Below are 19,354 nucleotides of genomic sequence, written 5' to 3'. Positions count from 1 at the left end.
GGATGAACGCCGTTTTGTGTCCTACAGGCGGCCCCGAAGCGCCCCAGGGCTCGGAGCAGCCGCCGGGGGAGAGTGGGGGGTCCGGGCTCAGCGAGGGGCGGCCTGCGGGGCGGCAGGCCTCGCTGCCTGGGCTGCGGTCGGCAGTGGGAGGGATTTCCTGGAAGAGCCCCTGTCGCCTCCGAGCGCTTCTCCAAGGCCTCTGTCCCCGCAGCACCCCTTGAGTAAAAGCAACCAGCTCGGTGCGGAGGGCCGGCTGCGTTTCCAGGGCAGGTTTTCAGCCAAAGGTGGTCTTAGCCTGCCGCTGAAGCCTGGGTAAAAAAYGCAGTTTGTTAGGGTTGTGTCCTCACTTGTATCACTGAACGCGAAGTCGGCTGTGGCAGTTGGCCTTGAGGTGCAATGTAKCTAATTTTGATATAGGGGAAACGTATAGCTCAAGGCCACAAGTTCATAAGGAAAAATTCACCACAGTGGACTCTGACAGAGTCTGGTTAATGGACATAACTTGGGATTTTTTTTAAGATTAAATGATTTCAATATGCTTAGAACTGACTTATCCAAAGTCCTGCTGCAAAGCCAGGAGAAGAATGCAGGCATAACATTGCAATCCACCACATGATCCTCTAGTTCACACGGTTTCAGTAGTAAGGTTAATCCATACATCATGTTACCTGTGCAGGTTTAGAACATTCCTCTGCTGACTTTTCTACCTGAAATGTCTCTTGCAGTCTTGCTATTTCTTGAAAGATATTCAGATAAGCAGATTTCTATAAATAAATGTGCCATCTGCTTGTTTCAAGAATAGCATGTGTTTTCTGCTTATACTGATGTGGAGCTTTTCTGAAGCACAAGTCAGTGACCTCTGAGATTTCAAAACCTGTTTTTTATTCCAGTTGGAAGCAAATACAAAACATCCCAGACCTCTGTGCATTGGACACAGGAAAGAGGACGTGTCCTAAAAACAGGCAATTTCATTTCAGTGCAACCTTTACAGAAGTTTCTGAAAGYTTTTCTCCAGCCTGTTTCCAGTGGTGGTCAGCTCAATAAACCTGCAAAGCAGAAGAGCCAGGAAACTTTGAAGGCTAGAGTCTGTGGCAGCCAGTCAAAGTAGCTATCCCATAGCCAGGTCCTTGGCAGTATGTGCACTCCGCATTTGTAAGGCRGGCCAAGTATCCCAGCCATCTACACCGTTTATCCATGGCTGCCTGCTCAGGTTGGTCTTTGCAATGACTCTAGAGAGTGATCCTGTGGGAGAGGGCTGTGGTTAAACTTGAGAGCACACGCTCGGGTTGCGCTTACCTGCTACAGAGCTAGATCTTGCCAAGTTTGTTTGTGTGTCCCATTTGTCCTAACAGTGATGTTAGATGATCAGTATCAGGCAAATAGAGTTCTGTGGGTCTTCGCTAGTAGAYGGGTCCCTGTGTAACCTGCTGCAATAGTGGATGGTTTTTGTAGGCAGCCTGAACTCAAGTTACAGAGAGGCTGGCTCTGAAGATGATGTGGAAGTGCAAAGCTGAGTCTTGAAAGTGCTGGAGGCCTCAGTCAGCTCCCAGGAGTATCCGGTTCAGTTATTGTGTTGGCAGTCTGGGAGCCCAAACTGATGGGGTGTATGGAGGCTGGACTCACTGGTATTTCCATGGCTTCTCTCCAGGTGTTGCTCTGAAGAGGAAGAACAGCAAAAGCTGATCAGGATTCTGACAGAAATGGTTTCCTCCTGGAATTTCACTGGCACTGATATGTCTTCAAAAGATGTGAATTTAGACAGCTCTTCAAACTTGAAGAGAAACCTGTTTTRTTACATTTTTCTTGCATATTCCAAGGAGCTGAACATAGAATTTGACTTTGAAAATGGATCGTTTTGAGGTACATGTGTTGCTCAGTATGCAGAGTCATATACAAATGCTTCAAATCCTACAGGAAGGAGCCAAGATGGACAAATAAATCTATTGCATAGTATTATGTACAGAGTACTTTGAATATGTCTTGTGATTAATTGCAAGGTTTAAGACATAAATGAAATACTTTGCAAAGTGAATTCAGGAACCTCAAGCTTTCCCCCGCGGAGAGAACATTTTGAACAGCCTGAAGGATCAGATTCTACAGGTACAACTCTGCTTTTTAAAATGACTGTGAAAATAACACTGTAAGGCTTTAGTTTTCTATGTGGCTTCTGAACAAAGCTTGCTACCTTGTTGAAAGTAGAAAGGTGTTTTGTTTTTGTTTTTGTTTTTTAACTGTGTAATCTGTATGCCTGACCTAAATAAGAAAGTCATTTTTTTTTCTCTGTCTCATTCACTAGTGCCAGAACTAAATGGGCTTAATAGATATTTAGTTAAAATTGGTGACTTAATCACTTTCCAGCTTGCTGGTATTGATGGTAAACTTCAAGATTTAGTAACTAGTAGATCATATCTTCTTATCCAAAACTAAGAGCTATGGATAGGAAGAGGAAAATAAGCATTTTAAGTCTCCTAAATATTCTTCACACTTGGATGAATTAATTAATTAATAAAATGAACTAAACTGAAATGGGGGGGGACAACGACTTTCTTTTCGTCTGCAGAATAGGTTGTTATGGAAGGATGCTTATCGGTTGCACAGACTTAGGTTCTCAACATTTATGCGGTGACTTCCTGTAATYGCTTTAAAACTTTGAGCAGAGGAAGATTTACATCTTGGATAAGGGTTTCCTTTTAATTCAACTGATTGTAATGTATCATGTGAAGTTTGACCATAGTATACTTTGTTTCACAGTTGCACCTTGCTATTCTGCCTGTAATTCAAAACCAGATCCTACAAATATTAATATTATCAGGATAATAGATAAGGTAGAATAATAACATTTAGGAGAGGGAATATTTTAATATACTTTTTAAAAAATTATAAAGACTTTGTAACTTTCCTATAAGTAATAATTTTAACTTTTTTTTTTTTTTTTTTAAACCTCCCTCTTGAGCTACCCTCTTTCTGGAAACATTTTTTGCAACAATGATAAGTCTTAATAATATCTCAAAGCCAAATAGTCATTATTTTTTGCTGTATTTGACAGGTTGGATTCAATGGCATAGAATTTTCAGATGCTATCTTCATACAAAAAGTGCTATTATCATAAAATGACTTGTCTAAACTGGGACCTCCCAGTAATGTAATAGCAATAACAGTACAGTTCACTACTGTTTCAGTGCTGTTGTCCCCCCACACACACTACAGAGGTGAAAATAACTCTTTGTACATAAACCTCATTTCGCTTGTGAGTTGTTCACTAATACAATTTGCTGAATCTGATTTTTTTTTTTAATGTATTTGCAGGTATAGAAGCAAAATGTATATTTCATAACCAATTGGTTATATTTCTTAATCACAATGGAAACACTGATGAGTGGACCACTGCATTTTTATCAACTTGGTAAGTTACTTGTAACTTTATACTGTAAGAGAAGTAGTGTTGCTGATTCTTTGCTAATGCCCCTTCTGAGTTACTGAACTAAGATACCGGCATGCTATTATACAGCTATCCCTGGAATAATTCACAGAATCAAGATTCCAGTGTATTGTATTCTACATACTCCATTCTATAAATAAACCATTAATTTCCCCTCAGAAAAAATGCTTTAAAACAGCTTACTACTTTCTGCCTCCCTAAATTTCCAGTGGACTTTCAATTGGATATGTTGTTTTTCATTTCTTGCCCTATTTTTTTCTTCAGGACTCTTTTTAGTTTCTGGATTAGTGGGTGCAACAAACAGTTTGTTGTTTCAGCTGTAGTCTTAGTGGGAAACTTTCTTGATAGAATCATTTAATTCTGTAAAAAGAACAAAAGATTTCCCTGTTTAGTTTACTGACAGTCTCTTTTTTTTCTCCATTCCATTGTTTCACACAGTTATTTGGTCTACGGTKTTTCTTCTTTCTGTTTGTGTTCCTTATGTAAGAGTCTGACTTACTCAGTTTTTACAACTCCAGCTATTTTTGTTAGCCTTATTTGTTGAAACAAAGTTACTGAAGTATCTCAAACTCTAAATGAACCAGACTTCATTTTGATGGGGAAGAAGTATTTAAAATTCACAAAGATGGAGGAAAAAGATCTTGTGAACAGGAATTCCTTCAACAAGACAGCTGACAACTGGCGAGGTGGCTAAGTTAAAAGAGAACAGCAAAAAAATGCTCCTTCTAAACCAAAGAGTTTGCTCTAAGGAAATGTATCATTAGTAGCGTCTGTGCACTGGCAATATTTATTTGTATAATGGTAATATCCTTAGTGTGCTAGAGGCTGTATGCCTGTTGAGAGAAGGGAGAATTCCTGCCACCATGACTATAAACCTGAGCTTGTGTTCAGGTAAAGAATAGTAACTGTTACAGTATTGCTGTGTTTTTCATACCRAGTGGCCATTTTTTTTCTAGTCAGGTGATCTGTTACTATAATGGAAGAAACAGATGGTTCCACTTTCGTTAACTGCACTTCTGTAAGGGTGTATTTATTATTCAGTAATAATGTAGAAGAACAGAAGACATGCAAGAGGATGCCTGTGGTTTAAATGACACACTGAAGCTTGAGAGATGAGTTCTCTGTGTGAACATAGGTTTGCTGCATGTACAACTCAAGTGAGTTGCTTAATCTCTTTGGATGCTGGGAGTATAGTTTAATACTTGTGAGACTAATGTCCTGAGAGCCAGATTTGTAAGAGGCACTTGGTTAGCAAAATCCAAATGGTTTCAACAAAGTTAGGTGGCTAAGTGTATTTGTATGTGCTTCTGTGTGTGCCCACTGCTAATTAAAGGGCCATTTTTTTAAAGACACTTCTCTGCAGCCATAAAAATTCTGTGCAGATATTTATTTAAGTGAAGAGGAAATGTTTCCTCTTGTCTTCCAGTACTCTGCAAAAATAGAGAAGGAATTCAAAATAACTGCTTTCATGTGTTAGGAAAATTCTCCCTGTGTGCCTGGAGCAGGACACCTGGGAACACCTGGGACATCTGACCCACAAATGTTCTGAATACCCTCTAATTTAGCAAGAAAGTGTGTTATGGTGCCATGTTTCACATGCTCCCAGTCATTATTTGTAGATTTCCTTTTTTTTTTTTTTTTTTAGGTAAGTCTCAGACTTCTTTTATCTTTTCAGGATCTTTCTTGTTGTGTCACGTCTTATTAACACAGGAAAGAGTTCTGTTACTTGTAGTAGTGTGGCACCTGAGAGCCTTGGTCATGGACTAGTAGAGTGCTACTGTGCTAGTTGCTGCACAAATGTAAAATCTGAAAGACGTTCTCCGAGGTACAGGAGCTACCATTCTAGCCAAGATGAGGAGAATAAAAGAACATGTTAAGGCAGTATCAATCAACACAGTCGACAGTGGTATCAGGCCAGCAGTGTTTTGGGTATTGTCTTATTATTGGGGTAGAGGGTTAATTGTTGTGACCAAAGGGAGGTTTTGGAGAAGAATTCTAGGGAAAATAATGAAGTAATTTTGCAGATGTTTCCAGAGAATTCCTTTAAGGCATGAGGAAAACCATGCTTGTTTGCAGTTAAACTAATGACTTCTCTGGCCAACTGAGGGTGGGAGTTAGTATCTCATCAGCAAGAGGAGAAACAAAGGATAGGTCACAAAACCTTGAAAATGAAAACCAGAAGTTTATATTTGTCACACTGGGCAGTGGGAAGTAAGCCGGAAGTAAGTATCTCAGGAAAAAATTAGAATGGTCAAAACAATAGTTAAAAGAATGACTTGAAGTAACACTCTGARTAGAGATGAATAACACAAGACTGGGTTGGTCAAGGCCAGTGAAAAAGAATGAAGTGAGAATCTGGATGAAAGGCCAGTCTCTTATGGGTGTGTTGGGTTTTTTTGTTTGTTTTTGTTTGGGGGGGGGTTGTGTTTTTTTTAAAGAGATGGGAAGCTCTAGATGTCAGGAGCTGAGAGAAAGCTGAGCTCAAGAGGATACTCAGATTATAGGCCTGACTGACAGGCTGAATGTGGCCTTAACTGTGCCCTTTGACRCAAGAAGTGTATGCATGTCACAATGTCCATTTTTTTTTTGTTTCTTTTACAGGCAGATAATAGAGTGGGAGAAAGAGTTAGAAGCACCCATAGGGGAATGTTACAGAAACAGGACATGAACTTTACTTTGGAAAAGAGAGGCAACTGGAATASAGAGAGTTAAAAGAGTTAGCTGATTGAAAACAGTGAATTATATCCTGAAGTTGTTAAGCTACAGCATTGAAGACTCCCTACATTTAGCRAAGAAGGACATCTGTGAAGATGATTGTCATGTTCTTCAAGCTGCAATATCTATCGTTTTGCAGACCAGTTCTAAGATTCTTGTCCTGTCTTAACATGGTGTTTAATAAATGGAGTGAGCTACCGGAGATGCAGTTAGAACTCTCTTAAGACAATATTTGATAAGTACTTCTTAAGTAAGTTTGTTCAAACTGAGACTTCAGCCCCTTTTACCAGGGATCAGCATGAGCCTGAAAAACAGCGCAGTTATCAAAGAACTGGCTGCTAGGGGTCTTGATTCAATGACTGATTGGAAAGGGACATCCATACTGGGGAAAATGGAAAAAATGGAAGAAAGGGCAGAGGAGAGGAGGAGGAGGAGGAGGAGGAGGAAAATGTTAAAGAGAGAAACCACCCACATAGAAAGTTAAGGGGCTACAGAAGCACTTCCATTGAGAGAGTAGTTAGTATTATCTTTAAGTGTTGCAAATTAATATTGCCAGTAGTAAATTAATACTTCTCATGAATCAGATACTGTAGACACACAAATGTACTAATATATGGTTTCATTTTCCAGCATACATCAGCATTCTGTCTACAGCTTGTTACAGCTTGCCTGGTAAGAGTTCTTACTGTTTCAAATGTATTTTCTAACATTTTACAAAAGACTCGCATGTTCTCACCAAGCATCATTTTACAACTTTATGCCTTTTGAAGAAGGAACTTCATACAAATAAAGCACAGCAGGACAGTCTTTGRATTGGTTGCTGTTGTGCTGAACTCAGTGCTATTCCATAGTTGCTTTATTTTGGGGCTGATATTAGGCTGCTTTAATGGGGTTTATTGATTAGAATTGATGCAGTCTTGCATTTGTTTGCCATTCCTCTTCATGTCATATGTTTAATTTCTTTCTTTTTAGAAAGATCTGTGAGAGGACCACCTCTCAACCTACAAATGAAATCTCACAATTTCCAGCACGTTTTGTCCTGGCAGGCAGGAAGTGATCTAACTGTGCCAACACACTATCGTGTGCTGTACACTGACCGCAGGTATGTCTGATTTCCTATAGGATACAAATTTTACTTTTAATGTTTCCCTACTCAAAATACTCAGCCTGTGTCTTTTTTGTTTGTCTGTTTTTCCACTCAAAGGCTCTTCTATAATTTGCTATTTATCAGATAAAAAGGAAAGAATTGKGCTTTACCATATAATTAGCTATGCCTCACTTAAGTTTACTACAATTTGTTTACAGCATGAATATGTATCATGGAAAAGAAGCAATTTCAAAAAAATCCAGAGACATTTGCGGTTGGATTTATTAATAATTCTTTTTGCACCCTGTTCTTTGTCATCACTTGAAATGGCTATACCTTAATAAATAGAGTGCGCTAGGTCTAGTGGAGAAGTATTCAGGAGCACTAAGAACTGACTGACCTTTGCTCAGCTGAGCTGTTCTTTTGGAAACAGGATTTTGCCAAGGTGTCTAGTTGTAAAGGTGACTGGTAGATGTTTTGTAGCTACAAAATTGTTCAAGAGTAGCTCTCTTGTTTGGAGCTATGACACATGGCTAGCTTTTGGGGCAGAGCTCCTGGAGACCTGCAAGGTAACCAGGACTACTGACTATAGGAGTAAATGAGCCACTGGGGCTGCTGAGATCAGCCCTGCTGGTTGCCCTGGTACCCATCTGCATGTCCTATCTGACGTGGAGTGGTGGGGTTTTGAGGAGCCATCTTCCCCCTGCACCACAGCCATTTCTGGAGCTTACCCTWTTCTTGTCTCTCTGAAGGATGTGGTGTATGTCTTGTGACTCTTGGACACATGAAGATTTGGGAATGTGGGCTGAGGAGGCTGGCCATTTGATATAGAACCGATTTATCTAATTCGTATATTTAATTTCAGTGTCATTTATCTAAAATCTTTGTAGGCAGTTTCTTTAATGCTGTATGTCTTCCCTATGTACATAACTATTCTGGGTCTTTATGGCACAACTAAGCTTGAAAAGAAAGGCCTGAAAGAGAATCATATTTGAAGTTACAGGTCAAATGCTGTTTTGTCCATGGCTAGTCTAAGGCACATAAAACATAACTCACATCAGAAGCAACCTTCAAATATATTGTCAGTAGAGGGGATTATCCTTCTTTTCTTTTTTTTTTTTTTTTATGATAGTAAAATCTAGGAGCTCCAACTTGCATTAGGGCCCCTTCATGCAATGTGGTGTGAAAGCACACTATGAGATACAAGCCCTGACTAAACAAATATGCTATTGAAATAAAGAAAACAAAAGATTAAGGACAAATAAAATGCAAGCAAAGTTAGCTTTGTATGTGCGGGTATGTGTAAATGTGGACAAGCAGATGGGCCTTTCTGACTGTAAGGAGCATCAGATGTTACTAGCGATGGTGGAGGGACTGTCTTGAGAAGAGGTTGCATTCTTCAAGTTTATCATCACAGAATGTGCAAAGCAGGAAGGAATACTACTCCTGTGTTCTGGTCCTCCAGTGAGAATGACAGCAGTGACTTTGGTTGCAGTGGGAACAGAACCAAACTGGTACTACTTTCACATTCCCCCTGCCCCCTACCCCTTGATCATCTGAGTTTGGTTTTGCTATTTTTTAAGGTCTTTGAAATACATTTTTCTTGCTTCCCTAGAATGAGAGTACAGTCAAAAATAATTTGGATCTTATAAGTTATTTTTGCTTATACATTGAGCAGGAACAGTGATCTGATCCAATACATCTGTCAATTTTTATTGTTTTCTTCAGAAATGCTTTCTTAAAGCAGGTAATAGATTATTTTGATTTTTTCTTTTTATTTCAATTTACAGTAAATGGAAGACTGCTGAACAGTGTTCAGATATTACGCAACTCTTGTGCAATCTGACAGAGGATTTTAAAGATGTTTCCATTCAGTATTCTACATTGGTTCAGAGCTTTGTGGGAACTGAAGTATTCAATTCTTCTGCATTTCATTTTATGCCATTTACTGATAGTAAGTTCTCTGTCTGCATTTGTTCATTTTGGTAGTTTTTATTTCTAGTTGCATATAATGATATTCTGCTAACTTTACAGTAAGACACTCCAAGCTAATTTGGTTGCTAGCTTTATTCCTTTATATGAGAGAATATGAGTTGGTGTATGATCTTGTGCATAACAACATAAAATATACAGATAGCTTTCTGAAATGTGTGGCTAAAGTGGTTCTGATAAATGGACACCATTCCTGGTTTTGAAACGTGTGTGTGTGTGAAGGAAATAGTATCATGTTGAGCATTCACAAGCACAAAGTAAAAATCAGTAAGTGCATAAGATGCTTAAAGCAATATATTTTTAAAAGATTTTATGTCTTCAAATAGTCGGTGTTAGGAATTAAAGAAATATCATGTCCATTCTAGATGTTGGGAAAGAGGTTTATCTGTTTGTTCATCAGCCTGCTCTTTTCCTTTTACTTGCTCCTACCAGAAGACACTTCTTAGTAGTGCTATCTTCTAATGCCAGAGGTGGCTTCAACCTGGAGTTGTGCTTCTGGAATTCTGTTTTGAAGAAAGATAGAAAGAGATTAAGGAATGTCTGTTTGGAGAGCTCGATGGTTAGTGGTGTGCTGAGACTAAAGCTACTGACAATAGACAGTTTCTGTAACTTTATACTAATCCAGCTCACTTGTTCTGAAAAAGTTACTTTTATTTAACTTTCATGGAAGGTAATGGGTGTACCCTCCAATTGGAGGACTACAGAGGAGAAATAGGGAGTTTATGTTATGTCAGAATTCAACACTGGTAGCCACTGTTCTGTCCACTTCTGGTCTCAGAAATGTTGAAAAATTGGATGGGATTGGGAGAATAGCCCCAAAAAACCCTAAAGGATTTGTGAACATCCCTCAGAGGTGAAAGTCCTCAGTCCTTCAGCAATTAGTTTAATAAAGGAAAGGATCAGAAGGTGCCTTGGCCACTAGTTACTGTGCTAGCAGGCTTATTCAGTCTAGCAAACAAAGCATAACACCATGTCCTGACTGGAAGCTGAAGGTAGCCAAATTTGAGGTAGAAACAAGAGACGTGTTTAGAATTGACCAGTGGAACAAACTACCAGGTGGTCTGGCTGATTCTCCATCACTGGCAATTTGACCTTGGAACTTATATGCTTCAAGGCCTTCTGGATATACAAGTGATATACTCTAGATTCTGATCAGTCAGCTGTATATCCATCATAGAAATTAAATCAGTACTGAATGCAAAACATGTGTTCTCCCCTCCCTCCCTTTCTTTTTTGGATAGCATTCCTGGGACCACCAGAAGTTAATATAAGTTCCTGTCCAAACTGCATAAATATCACTGTAAAGCTGCCAACATCTCACTTCAGAAAAAATGAAAAGCTGCTGTCTTTAATTGATATATATGAAGAGCTTGATTATGAGATAATACTGAAAACACGTGATGGACAGCATAAGGTAAAGATCTTTTAGTTTTATTTGTGCTTCAGAGAAAAAAGGAAAACAAAGTATAAAATGGCCCTAGTGGTTAGCAGGTTCACAGAAGCAAATGTATGAATAGAAAGTACTTGGAAGAAAACAAAGGGAGAGCCAACATCATCTGTCAAGAGTGAACTTGGCTTCCTTCTGCACCRTAGTGGCAGGCCTAGGAAAAAAACACTATTTGCGCTGTATCTTTACAGAAGTCAAGCATGGGGCACTGGCTCAAGTGATTCTTCTCCAGGAAGACAAGGGAAATATGGTTTAACTGAAGCTACTAGTAGCTGTATACGCAGCTAATAGAAAAATCACGCTCAGAAAGCAGTTCAGTGGTTCTCTGTGAAACAGAAAATATGTATCCAGTTTGGTTCCCCRACAACCTGTTCTGGGTCTGGTACTAATAAGGTTTTTTTTGCTCTTGATTTTTACTCTTGGTTTGAATGCTGAATTAGAGAGGTAGATGGGCAGGATTATAATTTGAAACAATCTTTACAGAATGGAGAAATCATCTTAAAATAATAGCAGATAATTCAGTAAGGAACAATGCAAGGCAGAAGAGTGAAGAATAGTGAGCTACACAATGAGTAGAGAGGAAACAGCTAAATAGGCAGCAGTTTTGCCAGAAAGGATGAGCGCATTCTATAATATTACAAGCTAGACATGAGTCCAGTGTTACCAAAAAATATAAAGAGAGAGAGACCACATCATAGTGGATGTAGAAATGTACCATAGAGAACCTATAGGAAATTGGTTTTTTTTACATACTTAGTGCTTGTAAAGCCGACTTGCAGCACTGTGTCCGTTCCAAGGTTCAAAAAAGGCACAGACGAGTTGAGCTGGATCCTAAAAGGAACAGTGAGGACTGTGGAGGGGTCCTGAACCATGGCCTGTGAGGAAACACTAGAAGAGTAGGGAACTGCTTAGCGTAAACAAGCAAAGCATGTTGAGAGGCCTGAGTCTCTCACTATATAAACTTTGACTGCAAAGAAGGAAGAAATAAACTGTTTACTCTGACTGGGACAAAAAGCAGCAAACTGAAATTGCAGCAGTGAAGATTTTAAGTAGAGCATCAAGAGAGTGATTAATATTGGCACTGGCAAAGCACTGGAATAAACTGCCTAACCAGAGGGTAGACTGCCTGTACTGGAAGTTTTGAACAGCAGGTCAGACAGATGAGGCATTTAATCAGTCTAGCTCATTTTACTGTGAGTTACAGGAGAAGGACCACAGCTTGCCTAGCACAGAGATTTTTTTCCCTGGTTTCTGAATTGGAATATCATTGGCACTTTCATACATGTAGAATCTATGCGAGGTTGCTTCAAGGGGGCRTATGATGACCAACATTTGGAGAGAGAAAAGGAAATTCTTCTGCTCTTTTTTAATCTTTGATAATATGGTGTTTCACAAATAGGCTTCAGGTAGGCATCTTGACATCAGCTAAAACTAGAGATGAAACTCTTGGCTGGGTAAACCACTGACTTCCTGTGAAATGCCCGTTTTTGCAGTTTCACATGTTAATAACAATTTGATGCCGAAATGTTTAAAAATTTCCCTCTACTCCCCATCAATTTCATCCTTTTTTTTTCCCCCTGACAATATCACATTAGAGCAAGCCTTTCTGTCAGTCAGCCTGTGCACTGAGTACTTTTCAGCAGTATCTAATTGCTAAAATAGGATAGATTTAATAATATTGTCTTCTGTAGTATGAGAATTATTAACCTAGCCCCACTTAGTTAAGCTTGTTAGCTGAGATGTAGTAAACAATAATAAAAGTAGTTCCCTTCCAAGGTTTTGAATCAAGTCCTTAATAATCTGTGAAGATGGATATATTTGAAGAGTGTTTAAAAAAAAAAAAAAAACCTTTTTTAAGGAATTACACAGAGTAGAATTACTTTTAAGGTAACAGCTTTTAATGTAGAATTACTTTTAAGGTAACAACTTCTAACTGCAACAACGCAAGCACTGTATGAACACCTAGACTCTTGTAGAAACAGCTGAGTTTCTGAGAAGGCCTGATTCAAGGGCTAGGACAGAGTAACAAATTTGATGAAAGGCTGTTAGGGCTGCCTAAAGACAACCCCCAAACCAGAGTTTTGAATAATACAAGCACACCCTGCTTACTTGGCAGAAAATAATAGCCCAGGAGCTGAATGGAAATCTCAGGGTGTCTGACCAGGCAGCCATCAGTGAGACTATAGTCTAAATTGTTAACAGCAACAAACCCTTAAGAATTGGCATCTGGTAGGCACTAAGTGAAGGGTCAGAGTACAAACAGGATTTCTGATCTGGTAAAATGTGAGGAAGTTTTAACTGAACCTGAACAAAACATATCTCCATGAAGCAGATGCCCTCCAGATCCTGCAACTGCTTATTGAAATGAATGTTTGCGTGAACGTTTCAATATTAGAAAAATATGAGAAAGCATTCTCCTCTTTGGGAATGTTTTGGCTTGCTGAATCCAGGGCAAAACTGCTGGAAATACACATAGATTTTCTTTCTTGCAAATGAAAGTTTCCATTTCAAAGAACTAATACCCTCAAGTGAAATTTAATTCATTTGTAAAAAGTTTCATTAACTCAGTACTTACTACTGCATTATTTCACTGAAATAGACATAATGTTTTTTCAGGGATTGGGGATCTCTCTTAGGCAAATAGCTGACTTTAAAACATTGTCTTTCATGGCAGAGGCCACGTGAAAGAACGACTAGAGAAATTTTTAATACGGTCATTGAAGATTTGTATCCAAATAGAAATTATTGTGTGTCCATTATGGTCTCCGCGTCTCTAAATAAAAATTCCATCTCATCAGCCTGGAAATGTGTAACTGCTGACTCTATAACTCAACAAGGTAACTGTTCTATGGTCCAGAATGGATTGTCTGACTTGATTTTGTGCAAGTGTTTTGTTTTAATATAGCAAGGTTTACAAGTCAATTAATTCTGAAAATAGTAAGAGAGAAAGTATCTTCCAAGTGATGAGCATTTGGGGGATTTATAAATAAAATATGAAAGCCCTTCCATTTGGGGGCTGCACATCTATTGTTAATCCTGCTAAGTGTACACATCTACACTGACTGCATAAATAGTTGTCAAAGATTAAATAATTTATTTATTTTAATTCTTGAATTTAACCTTGAATTTGATCTTGTTTTGGGTTTGGATCAGATGACCTCTAGATGTCTCTTCTAACTAAAATTATTCTGCAATTCTAAATAGCTGTTCTGAACGTATAATATGAAATGTGATCATTAGAAACTTCGTTCATGTTTTTTCACTTGCAGATTATCATATAGCTACAATCACAGGTGCTGTATGTTTTTCATTGATGATCATTGTCATTATGAGCTGTATGTATGCAGGAGGTTTTATTCTTCAAAAAAAATCACTTCCACATACCTTGGTATGTATTAATTTTCATATTTAGCCTTCCTGGGTGGGGAGAGGAAGTTCACCATCTGAACTGAACAGAAATAATTTCTAATAATATGCCTTAGGTAAAAGTTACACAAGTGCACAGAATTTAATGTTGTTAAATTTGGAGTTTACTTCTTTCAAACTTTCAAAGATCATCTGTAGGCTACTGAATCTGGTGTATTATGTGATGTAAATATTCAGTCTTTTTTCAAAAACTTTTTTTGCTACTTCTGGGACAAGTTAGAGTGTGCAAGTTGTAATGACAGGGAGACTCCCCAGCCTAACTTTAAAAGAACTCTTTACTGTAGCCAGATGCAAGCTAGCCCCCACAGCAGTGTGTCCGGCATGGGATAATTGACCCCTTCCCCTTTGAAAACTAGCTTATATGTAAATCCTTGCCGCACCAGTCAGATGTCTTCCACCATCCGAGCCAGAGCAATAATTCCAAATGAAAACCATTTCAGTTCTCGGGTGAGGTACACAGGGAGAAAACCTAATCCCTGACAGAGTTGCTAAGGATGCTCTGAAAACTCGGTGTTGGTTGTTCCTTAGCAAAGTGGTTTCTGGTACCTTTTGCCCGACATAGCTTCATTTCATCTTGCAGCATTCTGCTCCACTCCAGGAACAAATCCAGTCCCCACTACAACTGAATGAAACTTCCCATTTATTACACTGAGAATCAGATCATTCCCTGAAGATCTGAGGATAGTTTAGCAAGGTCCCTGGGTGCCGGAGTTATATAAAGGAAGGCATTTGAGAGTTCCTACAACTGAAAGCAAATATTTTAAATTTGCCTTCAAGGTTTTTTCTTCACCACGTTTCCTTAGGACGCCAAGCTAAAAAGACAAAAGGTAGCTTTAAGTCCCAGTCTGAGCATACTGTTCCTGTCGTGAAGCATAAATATGGCCTAGAATTGGGATGTTTGGTCTCTGAAGCTCACAAATTCACAAAAGATGGGCCAGTTACTTAAGCAGATCTGGAGAAGTAAAGAGTCAGTATCAGTGGTCTAAGGCATTCTTTCTAGAGCTATGCTTCTTGCTTATTGTCCACAAAAGGGGACAAGGAGAGCATCTGAAAAAAGTGCTAAAATTAACAGTTCAGTAGCCTGGTGAGAAAGCAAAATCTGGATGATGGTTGCAAAGAAGTTATTGGAAATGGTCTCACACGTAGCAGATAAGAACTTACTCTCCGTTCACATCGACAAGGAGACAAAGGACAGATCATCACAGACCCCTGTAGAGTTGAGATTTTGCTTTGAGGAAGCAGTCTTCAAACACTGTTGTTTCTCAGGAAGCCTGTCTGCTCTGTAACATCAGCAGTAGCTTTTGAGTCAAAGGAAACATCCTCTTTAGTGAAAACAGATATACCTAGTAGGTCCCCAGCCTTTAAGTTTCACATGTATCTCATGTTATAGATTGGGGTACAGTTATCTTGCAGATACTTCCCTGCCAGAAAAGTATCCTAGTTGTTACCTCCAGAATAGTTATGCAGCAGAGTTGAGGACCACTTCTCTGTGTGGCCTAATGTCCAACTTCCTTCTCCAGGCTCAGTTATGATTTCTTACTGTATTTTCTTGTGAACAGGAAGTAGTAAAAAGGATGTCTGATAGTGGAAAACTTAATAGAAAAAAAGGAAATTTATATGCAAATTATCTCTGCAGGAATGTAGAGCTAATGTAGTTTCTCAGAAGTTACCTATTGTGACCAGGCTGTCATAACCTACTTGCATATTGGGGTTGGATGAAAACAAAAGACAAAAGAAACAATCTAGCTTTGGAAGAACAGTTACTCATGGAGGGTCACATACACAAGGCAAGCAGTACCTGCATTACCTTCCAGATGCCATACTATTCTTAGTCAGGTATAGTGATTGGCAGAAGTCCATGATTAGGGAAGAACAGTTAAGTTCATGAAGAAAGGAAGATAATGGTAACATATCACTTAAATTTTTCCAGTATTTTGAATAAAATAATCTTGTTCTGTGAGACAGTGTCATATTTTAACACTTGAAGAAGTCATTGTTATTTGCTAAAGTTAATTGCCGCTAAACTTCAAGCAAGAATAAGATGCCTGGGGTCTCATTTCTGTCCATTTCTTGGCTTTCTTCTTCTTTATGTATAGTCTGTGATTTCTCTCGCATTTCATTCTTTGGGGGTTTTTTGCTTGCTTGTTTGTTTTTTTACCTAAACCTTTACCATTTTCTACAAACATAGCTAGAGCAGATTGGTCTCAACTTTTTCTAAGACTTTTTTTCTCATCTCTCTGTTCTTTGCTATGACTTTACTTTTCTGTCCTTAAGATTGTTCAACATGGCTCTGCCAAGTAGCTTCTAAGGGTAATCTCTTATTTTCAGCATTTTTTCTCCAATGCTTCAGCCTTCAGTAATCCTCAGAAGGGCAGCAAGTAAAACAAAGAAAATGGGTTTTAGGATGTTACACAGGTCGTTGCTTCAAATGGTAACTTTCTAAGGGACACTAAAATTATTACTCATGTAAGGCTTCTCTTCTTCAGCATGGTAATAATAAGAGCTAGCAGAGAATTGCAAGATTCACCTCAGGTCCAAGATGTATTTATGAAATGAGCTTTTAGTCTTTGTTATCTCAAAAGTGAGAATTAAAACACTTTGTGTCTGATGCTGCTTGGTACTAGCAGTCATTTCTGTGAGTGTGCCTTGATTTGTAGTGCAGGGTTTCATGTTTATGGGAACGGAGAAGAGGGAATAGTTCTAGATGCTTTGAGCTCTGCAGAAAAGGCCAGAAACATGGTACAGGGAGAACCATTTGTTTGATAACCTCATGTTTTTCATAATTCTGTGTGTGTGTGTGTGTGTGTGTGTGTGTAAATTTGGTTCTTTTTTTAATTCTCTTTGTTCTTTTAGGTATTCATCAATACATTAGCCTATTCACCTTTTATATTTGAATCTGAAGAAATAACCTCTGTAGAGATCATTTCTAAAGAGGTTAAAAAAAAGGCAAAGGAATGTAGTGGCTATGGCAGCGATGAAGATGACGATGATGAAAGCAATGACAGAAGTAATCATGACTATACAAGGCGTGATGTCTTGAGCAGAGTGCCTCGTTCCTCTGACACGTCAAGTGCATTTGTGCAATGCTGTACAGAGAGTACATGTGAAAACAGCAGCAGTCAGGCAAGTCAAAATCCAGACACTGACCTAGAAGATTTTGAAGAGAATGAAGTGGACATTGAAGAAGATAAAGGTGCAAGTACAGAGTTAATTAATCCTTTCTCTGAGGAAAATTGTACCTCCTCTTCTGGGTCAAGGAACAGTGCTTGCTTTACCATAAACTTAAAAACTGTGCTGCTGGGAACCTCTGAAGAGAATGAAGATAGTTCTGCTGCTCTTCTCTCTTACCAGGAAGATAAGGTTGACTGGCAAGATTCTGGTGCTTTTGAATCAGAACTCCTTGATGACACAGGAAGTGTGCAGAAACCACTCTGTCATAATGTCTCTCATGAATGGCAAAATTCTTCTAGTTCTGATGAAAGTGATTCATCAGATCCAGATATGGACCAAAAAACTGAATACATAAGAAGATGAATAAGTGAGAACCACTATTTTATAACATACAAATGTATATTGTCTGCTTTGTCTGTTTCTGGACTGAACACAGATTTGGTCTTTCTCTTTTTTAACATTCTTGAAGGTATATGCCTGTACATTGAAAATAAGTGAGACTCACTTTTAACAAATACTGCTGTGGTATCTTCAGGTATGGTCCGGCTTCTATTATCTACAGAGAAACCCAGATGACTGTTCAGATGCTAAGATGTGGCAGAGATACAGAGCAGTTATTTCATTTTGCAGTTCAATGGTGCCTATGAGGAGTTTATGGTATAGGAAGTGGCTGGTCTCTTAACCAGGCCTTCTGACTATCAGTGTTGGAAAGAACAGTAATATGAAAGGAATCTCTGCTATTATTTCTTAGCTCTGTTAGTGTGTTACTGTGAAATCTGTTTTGCCAGATGGATTGCAGACATCAAGGTAGCCCTGTATTCAAGTCAATACAGTGATTTGTGCATGAATGTTTGTGTAGAGAAAGCTGAACAAGTGAAATCACAAAGAGGAAGGTAAAAATACTCAGAAGCTTACAGAAGTATTGTCCTAAATGGGAATCAAGGCATTATATAAACCTCATTTTTTAATGTTTTTATAATTCTGTGCAGTTAATGTATACTACATTTTTAATGTCATAAAAGCATTTTAAGAAACAGTTACTGCAGTGTAAAGTTATTCTGTAACACTTGTGCTTTGTGAAAATTCATAGACAAGGGTGTGAAAACCTGTAGCCTATGTGGTGTAAATTTTCATTTTACTTTGGCTCCTCCATACCTTTGAAAAGCTGCCTGAGTTAGCCTGCTGAGAATTTATTCCTTATGGGAAGGCTTTTAGGTGGCAGGTAGCTGAGAAACCAACTCTTTGCACCCTCTGAAGCTCTACTTAGATGTTACTTTCCTGCCCACAAGCTGTGGCTGGCTGATGTGGCTGGCAGTCATCGTTTCATCAGGACAGCAGAGAGTAGTTTCTATCTGTTGTACTACCTTTAAGAACTAAATAGATGYAAGTACCTGACACCTTGGATCGTTACAAAGTAAATATTTGCAGATTTGCACATCATCCATAGAATTAGTAGGTGAAAACTTTGCTCATGGGGACCCTATAATTGTGTGCTGCTTCTGGAGTATCTGTTTGTGTAAGTCTCTGCACGATGGTAGAAGCCAGTGGAGCTGCTCATAGGTAAGTGAGGGCGGTGGAGCTGCGTCTATCCCAGGGAAGGCAGGAATTGCCTTGTAGCCTCATTTATTAAATAGGAGGTGGTAAATGGGCCAGAAACAAATGTATTAAGCCCTGAAAAAGAACTGGTATTTTCAGTGGCAAAAGTAATAGTTTGAGAACACTTACTGTGTGAATAAAAGAAAACTTCCCCCCAAAAGTGTACCCAGCTTTTGATCAGGGCTGCAAAGCATTCTGGCAGAAGTAGTGGCATGGGCCTCTTTGCTGCAGTCACTGCAGGCTGCATCCCCGAACCAGGGCTCCAGACCTTGCCTCAGGTGAAACTCCGCGTGCTGGCAGTGGGACTTTCACTCCGAAGCAGGCTTGCTCCTGTGGTTCGGCTGCAGTCTGTTTAGCCCCTTCACGCTGGCCTCAGCGCTATTTGCGCAGCCGCGATAAAATGCCGCGGGGCGGAGAAGCTCCTCCGCGGCGGCGAGCAGCGCCAGGCTGACGGGGCGGGGGGGGACACGCGGCACCGCGG

The 19,354-nt window shown here is 39.2% G+C and overlaps 1 protein-coding gene across 7 annotated transcripts in view; it reads left to right on the top strand.

Annotated features, from left to right (window-relative positions):
* IFNAR2 (interferon alpha and beta receptor subunit 2) overlaps window positions 1-18,388 on the top strand; it is an 18,631-nt gene extending 243 nt beyond the window's left edge. Inside the window, exons 2-11 of one of the 7 annotated variants that reach the window (XM_026077629.1) lie at window positions 891-1,210; window positions 1,649-2,100; window positions 3,307-3,403; window positions 6,785-6,826; window positions 7,127-7,256; window positions 9,032-9,195; window positions 10,475-10,647; window positions 13,355-13,517; window positions 13,950-14,068; window positions 16,960-18,388. In XM_026077629.1, coding sequence (XP_025933414.1) covers window positions 3,361-3,403; window positions 6,785-6,826; window positions 7,127-7,256; window positions 9,032-9,195; window positions 10,475-10,647; window positions 13,355-13,517; window positions 13,950-14,068; window positions 16,960-17,640 — 1,515 coding nt within the window. In that variant the 5' untranslated portion in view covers window positions 891-1,210; window positions 1,649-2,100; window positions 3,307-3,360 and the 3' untranslated portion in view covers window positions 17,641-18,388. Of the gene's footprint in view, window positions 1-890; window positions 1,211-1,648; window positions 2,101-3,306; window positions 3,404-4,414; window positions 4,597-5,105; window positions 5,369-6,040; window positions 6,405-6,784; window positions 6,827-7,126; window positions 7,257-9,031; window positions 9,196-10,474; window positions 10,648-13,354; window positions 13,518-13,949; window positions 14,069-16,959 lie in introns of those variants that run through there. The other 6 variants (XM_026077630.1, XM_026077628.1, XM_026077635.1 and 3 more) reach the window with 6 other exon arrangements.
* The last annotated feature ends 966 nt before the right edge of the window (window positions 18,389-19,354 follow it).

Source organism: Apteryx rowi, unplaced genomic scaffold (assembly GCF_003343035.1).
Source record: "Apteryx rowi isolate R43461 unplaced genomic scaffold, aptRow1 scaffold_46, whole genome shotgun sequence".
NCBI classification, from domain to species: domain Eukaryota; kingdom Metazoa; phylum Chordata; class Aves; order Apterygiformes; family Apterygidae; genus Apteryx; species Apteryx rowi.
This window is presented reverse-complemented; position numbering and strand designations above follow the sequence as displayed.